The following is an 11,681-nucleotide window of genomic DNA, read 5'->3' as shown; positions in this document are numbered from 1 at the left end:
CAACCCCAGAAAATAAGAATAGGCATTTGAATTTTTTTTCCCCAGTCTGTGACGCTGCAGCCCACACTGCTGTAGAGGCTAAGTTATGGTGTTCACATTGCTAAAATACTAGCAATAAGTACATGACAACATTTTAAATTCAAAATAATTCACATAATGTGTTCACAAAACTGTCAGTCACTGACATTTTGGGACAAAATGTGCACTGCTCCTCTGTTAACATCTCATGTCACCCTAATGCATGTTCAGAGCTTTCTAATTCCTGCCCCGCATGTTTTAGCTGCTCTGCTGCAACACACCTGATTCAAATGAATGGGTAATTAACAGGCTTCTGCAGAGCTTGATGATGATGATGTAAGGCAGGTGTGTCGGATCAGGGCAGGATTGGGAAACCCTGTTGATCACCAAAGTTTCAAACAGGAGAAGGGAGTAAGAAGTGAGTGCCTATGTTTTCTTTACCCAATGTCTTGAAAAGGTTCAAAGTAATGAGGAAAAACTGTCATTGAGGTGAATTGTCACATCTTGTTATAGACTATAATTTGGTCTCTCCGTTTGCTCCACCATTTACTTGACTCAGCTGGCAGCAGGAGACAGCAGCTATGTTATTATGTAAAGGGAGAATGATGTTTTTATCTGTCACCAGTAGATGTCACCAGTGCACAAAGAGCTTTCCAGGAGAAATAAGGATATTTCACTGTCAAGTAGCACTGGAGGTAAAAGAGGAAGCCCCTTATCAGGAAACTCATAAAGTAAACATTTCCATTTTTATCACTAAGCGGTGAAGAATTACTCCATAAATGTCTTATGCTTGTGTCAAGATTATTGGGGAAATTAAATAGATATATAAGCATTTATTTATGAATTGTATCTTGTGCTTTTTCTTTAACAAGACTCTCAGCAATTACAGTCAACTGCAGTAAAGTTGAGAGTATACTTTCCAGTTTTGGGATGCCCCATGCTCCTGTTATCAAAAGATAACATACTGTACATGTCATACGTGACCGATGACTTGAAGGGAACTCTCCATCTCTTGAACTCTCAGAGATTGCATTTATTGTTTGACTTTCTTTTAGACTCTATCCTTTAAAGGCTTCGTTGCAGATTAAGGAAAGGCACCAGTTTGCTTAGCAGTTGTAGTGGAACAGCCAGTAGGATTGATCTGTCTGTCTGAACTGTCCTGTGATTGGTCAAAGTCTCAGATTTCCCTGGGGCTGAAAACAGAACCTGATGAGGTGCAGAATTCTAGTTCTCTCTTATTCATTACAAGGGCTTTGGATTTATTGACCAATAATACCAAAAACATCCTTTAACTTATTGATGATGTTACTAGAATGAATTCATTTTTAATTTTAATGAATTGACATTTTTACCAAAGATTAGACATTTTTTATGTGAGTTATTTAATTATTTCAAACATGTAATGCATACGATAGACAAAAGACGAGAAAACACAAGGAAAAAAAGAGAGACCATATTTCGTGTTCACCTCACTCATGTTCAAAAGGGGGTAGAAAGTAAGAAGTAAGTAAGAACTTATTCAATCCTACCCCTTAAACTTTGTATTGTATTCTCTTTTGGAAGATTACTCTGTATTCAAATGTATAGTATGTATGTAGTATATTATTAGCATATAATATTTGTTACCATATTACAGATATACAGTAGAAGACTTTTCACACTTCAGTTGACACATAAAGAATGATCTAAATTAACACTCAATAGCCACACCTCACAATTGTATACACACATACGTGAGTGTGCACATACACATTCATATGTGTTGCATTTGTGTGCCAATCCACAGCAGTTGGAGTTACCGCGAGGCTTGTACTTACAATCTCTGACCAACAGATGTCGCCATTGCAGCATTTGTAAAGATACATATGATGTTCACCTCTTGTTTAAACACGTAGCACATGTGTCACGCTGTTATAAGAGACACATGTAGTGTGTTTTCCTGGAGGAGGTTGTATTAACACTGACAAATATTTTTATTGCATTTTTCTAATGTCACGTATGTCACTTCTCCAGCTCACTTTCAGTACAACTTATCATTTACAATTCACACCTGTTTAATATAATATATTATATGGAGTCCCAGGTTTTTTTATTTTAATGTGACGCAGTAGAGGAATAACATTTGTCCGCTCACACGTCATAACTGCTGGAGCTGCGACTGAACTCTTAACGTGTGATTTATGTGTGTCAGCCCAGATTCCTTTCCCATCTGTTCCCTCAGAGAGTTAAGTTGAGGTGGTCAGACGTTCCCCAGTGGGGGTGTTTCCTCTGGACAGACATTTGTCTGCGTTATTGCTTTCCTCATTTTCTTTTTTTTCCCCCCTGGTAAACAACACCTTTCCCCTTGCCGAGTAAACCAGATCTATGTATTTATTTGAACATAATATTTGTGGTTGGTGACTCTGTTCCTCCATATTCACCACTCACCAAATGCTTTTTTAATTATTATTATGTTGAGGGGTTTAGAGGCACATTATATTACGTCCAACAGTCCAATATAAAATGTGTAAATGTATAAATATACACAAATGAGGGCAGATTTGTTTGTGCCTGTTTTTTAGACAAAAGGCAATTCATGAAAAAGCTCTTACCTCATAAAAACAGAAAACAATGACACTATTATGTGAAAGAAAATTGCCAGCTGTGTGTTATATTGATATGACCTGCACTAAAACCTCATAACAACATAGAGAAAATCAGTTTAGCATCAAAGTGCCTTCTAGGGAATGAAGCAATATGCATCAAAGTTGTATGTATATATACAGTGTGTATATATATATATATGTATATGTCTTAGTGTGATATGGTAATTCAGACTCATAAAAACAATTGTCTTAAATCTCTGAAATGCTAAGTTTTCTAAAAATCACACCTCGAGCGTCTACATGTGTACGTGCATGTCGACATGCATGCTCTTTTCTAAAGATCGATGCCATTCTGGATCATTCCAGTGCACTTTAACCCTGTGACATCAGCAAAAAAACTTTAATTTGTTTGTGGAATTCCAGTTGTACTGTTTTGCACAACACAAATATCCAACGAGCAGTGGCTTAATTATATGTGCACATTTGAACATCAGACCCGCTCTTCTGTTCTCACTGGGACACAACACAGCACATTTATAGCAGTGGATAATGGACATTCAGCCACATCCTCCTGTTCGCTGCACGACACAGTCCAACAGGGGAGACGTGCTGAGAGAAGTGACGTGTCTCCACGAGGACGCCGCCTCTTGTGAGACGCTGGGACATGCAGCATTAACCAGGCCAAAAGGCATTAAGAGCAATAACAGTTAATGACGAGGACTATCATAATAATCATTTTTACTGACCTGTGGGTACAAGCACAGAAACTACTGCAGCGACGTTTCATTAATCATTGTCCACTGAGCCAGTTTAACCTGCTGGTGGTTCCTAGGCAACAAGTCCACTGTGAAGGCATCACATATTTTGGTGGTTGTGTTGTGCACTTGTGTGTGTGTGTGTGTGTGTCAGTCTCTTGTATTTGAAATCAAAAAAGATTTTACACTGATATAAATATGCACAATAAAAGCACATTTATTTTATGTTCATTAATTGTATATTTGGCAGAGGCCAGGATTTCCTTCTACTGTATTGTGGAGTGTTGTTTGTAATGTATGGATATGGAACCTGTGTGTCTGCAATTTGTTTTGCTTTCACATGTGATTTATGTGGTACTGTACATACACGGATACCGTGACATACAGAGACTGGATGACGGAGTAGATAAGCGTTCAGCCTCTCATCTGTCCTCCCTGGCTCTGGCTTTGATTGCCACCTTGTTTGCACATTCACGGAGCAAGTCTATCATCAGTGTGCAGCCCCCATATGACATTATGCTGCAGTCCTATGGCACATCAAAGCACCTATTTAATTAATTAGGGACCTTTCCTCCTCTTTGCAGAACGAGATAAATTGGCAGCATATGCTCATGGCTGCAGGAGGCCGCAGAGCACAGTCAGAAAACACTATGACACATTAAGAAAACAGGTGTGGTTTTTGTTAATGACAATTTTAATGACTTTTCTTTCTTTTTCAGATGAACACCGCTGGTGTTTGGCCTGAGGGCGCTGACAGCGAATGCGTCATTTTTGCCTAACGGTGCCTGCAGGCGACACATCTCCAATGTCAGAAGTGAAGAACTTTGCATCCAACAATTTCTGCAGCTCTCTGACAGAAACTGACAGTTCCATCATCACACATCCTGGATGGACCTGGTCGGCCTTTCATGGAACCAAGCCAAAGCCAAGTAGAGGCACTGAGTCTTTTTTGGGTGTTTCCTAACGAAAGGAAATTGAAATCGCTGTTGATTTACGCAATCAGCTGGTCTGTGGGGGGTTCCACGAGGTTCCGCGGCATCGTCAGCCTCTCCTCACCTGATGTCCCTGTTTTTTCCTTGTTTATTTCATTGCCAACGTGGAGGCTTCGACTTTCAGTTATTATCCAATGATTTCACTCGGTTCCTGTGATCTTGACTTTCATGAAAGCCAGCGTTAGGTGCGTGACATTTAATTTTCTTTATTGATTCTCCTTGTGTTCTTGCTGCTTTCACCCTTTCACCACCTCGTTGCCAACACTTTCAGGACTCCATCTGGTTTCCCTTGTAGAATCTCATAGATTGGCTGCCATTTTTTTTATGCTCTATGTTCTGTATTGATATTTCACTTGATGTTTTTTTTTCCCCGCCGATTGATCTTCTTTTGTTGTTTTTGTGTTTGAACAAGTGCACCATGTCGAGGGAAGATTGTTTGAATCCATATGTACTCATCTCTACAATACACTTTTTAGACTATTGCAGCCTTTCTTTTTTCTTTAACAGCAGTTTTTTACAGCTGCTGTTCAGAACCACAAGAAGCACTTTTGTCTTCAGATGTTGCCAGCTATATTGTCAGTTCCTCTCACCTTTTAGATTCACTGTATAGTAGACGTCTTGGAAACATCTCAGACAAAAAAAGAAATCTGATCTATGTGATCTTAAACAGGGATCCGGGTGTCTCATTTCAAGAAACTTAGCTCACGTACCAGAAGTTGACCCTTTGCTATTAGGAAATAATAAATTTATAGACACTGAGCTAACCCCAGAATTATGCTGACTGCTGAAGCTTGTGGAGACAAAAGACATACAGCTGTGGACTGTTTCTGTTTGGCAAAAACAGCTCTGATGACAATGTATTTAACCAAGAGCAAAACAAAAAAATCCTGTTAAACAATCCTCTGCTGGATAGACTGAAATATTTTAGAAAACTAGGGCTTGTTCCACAGTAGCAAACATCATAGTTTTCCCATAGGACAGGGAACAACATGCAACTTCATTTTCCTTCTTGATTTTGTGGGTAACATTGAAGCCCTCCACATTCCCAGGACATGACAAGTGTTGAAAAATAGCATTTGACTGAGTTCCAGGTTTTATAGACGAGCATGTTTACAACCGTTTTGTTTGTGTGAATTAAGTGGCCTCCGGCCAGTGATTAAAGCACACAATACGGTATAGAAAAGTGTGTTTTTCAAGGACGATGGAAAGGAGAACAATGGAACAGGAAGACGGAAGCTGTAGTAGAGGGAAGCCATGCCAAGATGCTGAGACAGCCATGTCTCATCTGACCGCTGTGATCAGAAGACTGGCAGACTTATCCACTAAGACCTATGAACATAGTCGACCTTGACACAAAAATGCATCTCTGTTTGTTAAACACTAATGTTTAACACTGTTTTGTTTACACTCGTCTACCAAACAACTGCTTTTTTCCACGTGTAAGGAAAGGTGTCGGAGGGAGAGAAGCCAAATGTGGACCCAGCCGTTCAGGAAGTAACGGAAAAAATGAGGTGAAAGGTGTTTAAGGAGTAGGAAAGTAAGGCTGTCCTGTTGATACACCAGACACTTCAGGACTCAAAGGTTGCTGCCTCTGCTCTTCTCACACTCATTTTCATTCAACCATCTCCACTATAAACGATTTGAGAGACTCTTATCTTTAAATTGATTTTATGATTGTTTTTCCCGCGCTCCTCGATCCCTACATTAAAAAAAAAAAAACACCAAAGCACAAACGAAAACAATGATGAATCTGATAAGTTTTCCGAGAACACGGGAACATATTGAATTGGAGGAACGTGTTTATTGCCATGGCGCTCTCTTCTTCTTTCTTCTCCTTCAGTGCTACGTGTTTTAGGATAATATGATCTGTCTGTTTCCTGGCTGCCGACACTGGAGTCATAGTCTTTCAAACTCTCGTGAGGATCTCAATCACTGCTGTCTGTCTCTCACCACTTTAGCTCCAACCCTATTCAGAGGCATTTTCATGATTGGCATGTCTAACGAGATGCAGAGGGAGTGCGGGAGAGGGAATTCAAGATATGTCCATCAGACCATCCAGAGATGCTTCTAGCTCCGTCCACATTATCTACATAATCCTCACTCATTTGCTCCACATTTCCAGATGCTTGTTTTATTCTCATTTTCATGCTGCTGAAGACCTCCGACTGACACGGAGCAGGCCACGGCTGACAGTATCACGTTCAAGTGCTTGTAAAAAAACGTATATCCTCTCCCATACATCTCTGTGATGTAACTATCACAAGTTTATGGGCGAGTAGAGAGATTGTTACGATGACAAATGACTGCTATCATGGTTGGGAGAGCGGTTTACAGCACAATATTTGTAGTCCTTGAAGTGCGACACGTTTTCTCAGAGTATTTCAAAAGATTTTTTTTTTTTTCCTGAAAATGTTCTATACAGTATATTTCCACCGTCTTGAGAACCTCAGACAAACCTCACCTAATAACCGCAGCACCACTTTCCAGAGGAGCTCTTTTCTTTGGCTCCGTTGTCTCTCAAATAATCTGTCCACGTGCAAACTATTGACTGTGTACTTTGCAGACTGTCCAGGGTCCAGAGACTTTGTATTCTGTGATTACATAATCACCACTAACTAAATAGTTTTAGAATTTACCTTTTCACTTTTGAGACAGTGAGTTCGATGAGAGGATTGTAAACACTTATGTGCCTTTGTAGTAAATGTGTGTTTGTTTAGGTTGATAGAAACACTGGGAAAAGCTTGAGACAATATCTGCTTCCAGAGCTCAATAATTCATACCATCATATCTAATTTGTTTAATCCATCACTGGAACTGAAGTGCATTTATATTATTTGTCAGTGCTGCCAGCTTTGCAAACATAATTACGTTCACTAGAAGTACTCTAGAGTCTTTTCATGTCACATTAAGTAAAAGGGATGTTTATATTATGGGTTTCTCTTAAATGACCATATATTATGAATTCTGTGGGGGTGGACAGTCTCTCTGGTTTCACATGTTCTGTTGAAAGGTTGCTCTGTTGCAAAGTCCCAGACTTTGGCAGGATTTAGTGCTTAGACTGGCGAGATATATAAATCAAAACTTGTTCCATTTTTTTTTTTTTGTTGAGGAAACTCAAACTGCCTGTAGGCTACTGCACGTGAAGCGGCGATTATATCATCTGTGTTGTAACTGTGAAAACAGGAAACAGAGCCAGCGTCGTATCCAGTACATCACTGTGTATATTTGAACATGTGTATACTTCGACAAAATACAGGATATTTTTTGATTCTTCAGTGCGAACAAGCCAATACAGACAAATATGATTCACATTGAGCAGATTTACATATATTAGCAGACTTGTATTTACAAATAGTTATGTACAAATATAGAAATATCTCGACGCAGTAAAATATACACGGCCTTCTGGGGTCCTTGCGTTCATCTGAGAAACATTATGTTGTTGTGCATCACAGTGGCGTGCAGGAAATTGTTTTTGTCTGAAGTGCAAATTAAGCCAAACACAGAACCCCCTACACACACACCAAATGGTGCAGGATGTTTAACAAAAAAAAAAAAAAGTTGGGAAGTGTGCTGACGTAGAGTTCGTGGAATGTTTTCTTCTGCACATTTTGTGAAAGCAATGGGAGTGTCTTTTGGGTCAGTAGGCAGAACTGTGACCAATCGCGCAGCAGCGCCGAGTGTGTGATCGAGTGTCTGTCTAATAGGTGGATGTCCTGCTATTTTCCATCTGCTGAGCAGCCATGAGAGCCAGGGCTGTGTACTTTAACATGAAGAAAAAACAACAAAAAAAACAACTTCTGCAAATAAGTAGGATGCAGATGTAAGACTCAAATGTCGGAGCATTTCTCAGATGTTCACACACAATGGATGAGGCGCCCCAGTTTTACAGAGACCAGTGGTACAGAAGAGTTGTTTACACCACTACAGACCATTGGACCATACAGATCACCTTTGCAAACAGCTTAACAGGAAAGGTTCTTCGATGGCAGCACAGATCACCAGTGTCCCAAGAAAGATATGAGATATGAATACAAGTAAAAATAACATGGATTTTGTAATTATCTGTATCTCTTTCAAGTCTTGATTGGTTTAGAGTGTGAAGCACATATTATCAGCCAATGGCCGGTCATGGACAAAGCTGAGAGGAGCTGATTCTGTTTGTGTACCGCGGTGTTCTTGCCAGACACATGTCCATCCCTATTACCCCTGTAAACAGAGTTGCCTGCTGTGTGTGTTTACTCCGTCTGAATGGAGGACTTGAGTGAGTTGTCCAGCTCCCTCCAGTTGCCACTGCTGCCTGTGGGGCTGCGGTTGGTCATCTTAGTCAGCAGCGTGGTCCTGCGGATGCTGCTGTCTGAGTCCTCCTTCTTGAAGTCCATGTTTGTTTTGTGACAGCCAGAGAAGCAGTGCAAAAAATCCTGGAGGAGGTGACCACTGAAGATCATGTATATCCACGGGTTACAGCAGCTGTTGAGGCTGGCGAGGAGTGCAGACAGAGTCACTGCTGTGTTCTCAGAATCTGTAAAGCAGAGAGAAAGGAGAGAGGAAAAGAATAATCAGTCAAACAAACATCTGGCACAGGCAAAGCAGCAGGAAGACCTGTTAGAGCTAATTTATATCGTGCCAAAATGTAAAACATGTCTGTTTTCCCCCTTAAATATGTGAAAATGTTTCAAAGTCACACATTAAAAAGGTTAGTGTTTTACACACAATTCCTCTTTTTGGGAATGTGATTTTCTGGGTATTTGTAGTCTGCCTGTTGGACATAAAATATGGCAATTCAAATGTGTAGCAGTGTAACAATATCATTATGACAAGAATGAAATATTTGCAGATCAACAGACATTTTGCATGAAGTTAAAACATTTTTTTTTCTTCCTTCTCTCATCTCTTAGTTTCATCATTTTAAACAAAAAAATATGTTTCACCTGTTCACGTTACGTTTGTGTCGTCAATGAATTCATTATATAGGAATATATTTGTTTTTGTGTGCCAAGTAAAACCGTGCGTAAAGACCGTGCGCAAATGGATTTGTGGTTACGCACAACAGTTGTTTATAATCGACAATTAACCCAAAGATTGGATATTTAAATGAATTCGTGTCGCACTCACCAGCATATTGGAAGTCTTCGTCCCACACTGACCACATCTGCACTGTGAAAAACGGTGCCCAGCAAATGATGTACGCCAGGACGATCACAAAAGTCATTTTAACGGTCCTCAGCTTCGCTCTGGAGATGGTTGTGACGCTGCTGACTGAATTCTTCCCAATCAGCCCGCTCTTGCCCGCAGAACCTGCCGTCGTCTTCCTTTTCTTGTATTTGATGTTTTTCCAGATATTGTGGCAGATGAACCCGTAGCACATCCCAAGAATGACCACTGGCACGAGGAAGATGCCGCCAGTGATCCAGGTGATGTACACCTTGGTGCCCCAGGGCTCGATGAAGTTCGCCCAACAGTCGTAGGTGCCCGAGCCGTTCTTCACCTCGCTCAGGGAGAAGATGAAGTACTGCGGTGTACTGAGGACCAGGCTGCACATCCACGTTGAGACGATCATGATGTAGGAGCGCTGGGTGGGCTGCTGGAGAGTTTTCAGGGGGTGGCAGATGGCAATATAACGGTCCAGGGTCATCATCACCATCATGTAGGTGGAGGCAAACATCCCCATCACCTGGAGGTGCTTCACTATCCTGCAGAGAAAGTCTGGACCGTAGAAGCGGTAGGTGATGTCCCAGCAGAGTTGCGGCAGTACCTGGAAGAAGGCGACCACCAGGTCCGCCAGGCTCAGGTGCTTGATGAAGAGGTGCATCCGCGACATCTTCTTCTTGGTGTTGTACATCGCCAAGAGGACGCTCACATTTCCAATCACTGCAACCACGAAGGTGATGCTTAAGACCATGATCTCCATTTGGGCCACCTCCTCGTTTCTCGCAAATGGATCGGAACCATTTGGATGGACTGTGTTGTTCCCAAGCGCCCCCATCGTTAGGTCGTTAGTGGGAGTGAAAACCAGAGACCGGTTCCCTCCGCTTAGAAGCAACGCATAAGCAGGAGTGTGCATGGCACTGCCCCTCTGTGCGCCCTAGCGGATTCAGTGCCAGAGGGGCCGAGAAGTGCCTCTCCGATCCGTTTAAGGAGCTACCTGACGCACACACAGAGGATCCCGCTGTGCTCTGACTTGTGGCTGCCGCTGCTGCGCTTTTTAAACTCAAGTCAAATTGCAGACAATCGTGTGCGTAAAGCAGATACACTGCAAAAAATGACACGCCTCAGAAAGTTACCTCGTGTGGGGGTAGAACCTAAAACAGAGTTTGAAAGCAAATCAAATGCATGTGTCCTGCAGGGAATGAATAAAAGGGGTATTTTAACATAAGTGGAAATATTTGATTTAATTTGTTCCAGTGCGCACTGGTCTGTTTGAAGACAGGTTTTCCAGAAAACTGCTCACTGCTCACATTATAACCATGGAATTAGTCACACACACACACACACCGCTTCTTCTTCTTTTCTTTTTTTTTTTGCAGTGCACAGCCAGCCCCTACCCCATGGCAGCTCTCACACTGTATTAAAGAGACACGCAAACTAGAATTGCAAAACTGTAAGGGAGTTGGCCAAGTTGAGTCGGGAACAGTGGTCATATTCAAATGCTGAGTGGATGTAGCATGATCTCAATTTCACATGCAACACATTTCTGTGAAGTCTGCTGCATTTACTTCATCGGGAATTCATTGATCAACACACAGGAATGTTGTTTGTCTTCACTCCCCCGGAGCAAAGAAACTTGTGCAATGATAACTTAAAAAATATGTTTATTTGAAATGGCTTGCCGGATGAACCTATCGTCTTGATTTATTCAGTGTCAGTGTTTCCTATTCAAGCCCAAATTGAAACTGAATGGAGTATTCAAGCTGCGAGAAGCGAGTTGTAATTATAAACACCCCTCAAAGGGACACATTACATAATGTGCTCTGGTGTTTGCATGTCAGTGCCAGTTGCTTGTGCCTTTAATATTTTCTCTGTAAACAAATTCACATTTAGCATAAAACTACAATTTGATTTAGAGGTACTGCACTTTAAGAAGAAACATATTTAAACATGTCTTTTCTTTATTGGATTATTGTCTCATTTGCTAACCATTATATCAGCATCCACTTTATTGGAGTTGGGCAGCCTGCAGTCAGTGATGCTGACAGCATTACATTTCAAGTATTCATCAGAATCACTCACTACTCATCTATACACCTCACTGTCAACACATCCACTGACATCAGTAAATTCACATGAATATTTCATCACTCTGGGGCTGTTGTCATATTCATATGTATGCA

General features: G+C 41.1%; 1 protein-coding gene across 1 annotated transcript; it reads right to left on the bottom strand.

Moving 5' to 3' along the window:
• Positions 1 to 7,881: 7,881 nt before the first annotated feature.
• Positions 7,882 to 10,751, bottom strand: LOC122775472 (arg8-vasotocin receptor-like). Its single transcript, XM_044035359.1, has 2 exons — positions 9,466 to 10,751; positions 7,882 to 8,872 (listed from the first exon to the last, which is right to left on the bottom strand). The coding sequence occupies exons 1-2, from the start codon at positions 10,412 to 10,414 to the stop codon at positions 8,589 to 8,591; spliced, it is 1,233 nt and encodes a 410-aa protein (XP_043891294.1). The 5' UTR covers positions 10,415 to 10,751; the 3' UTR covers positions 7,882 to 8,588.
• Positions 10,752 to 11,681: the final 930 nt, after the last annotated feature.

The sequence above is a fragment of the Solea senegalensis genome, linkage group LG10, assembly GCF_019176455.1.
Source record: "Solea senegalensis isolate Sse05_10M linkage group LG10, IFAPA_SoseM_1, whole genome shotgun sequence".
NCBI lineage: Eukaryota > Metazoa > Chordata > Actinopteri > Pleuronectiformes > Soleidae > Solea > Solea senegalensis.
Note: the sequence above shows the minus strand (reverse complement) of the source record. Positions and strands in the feature narration are given on the sequence as shown.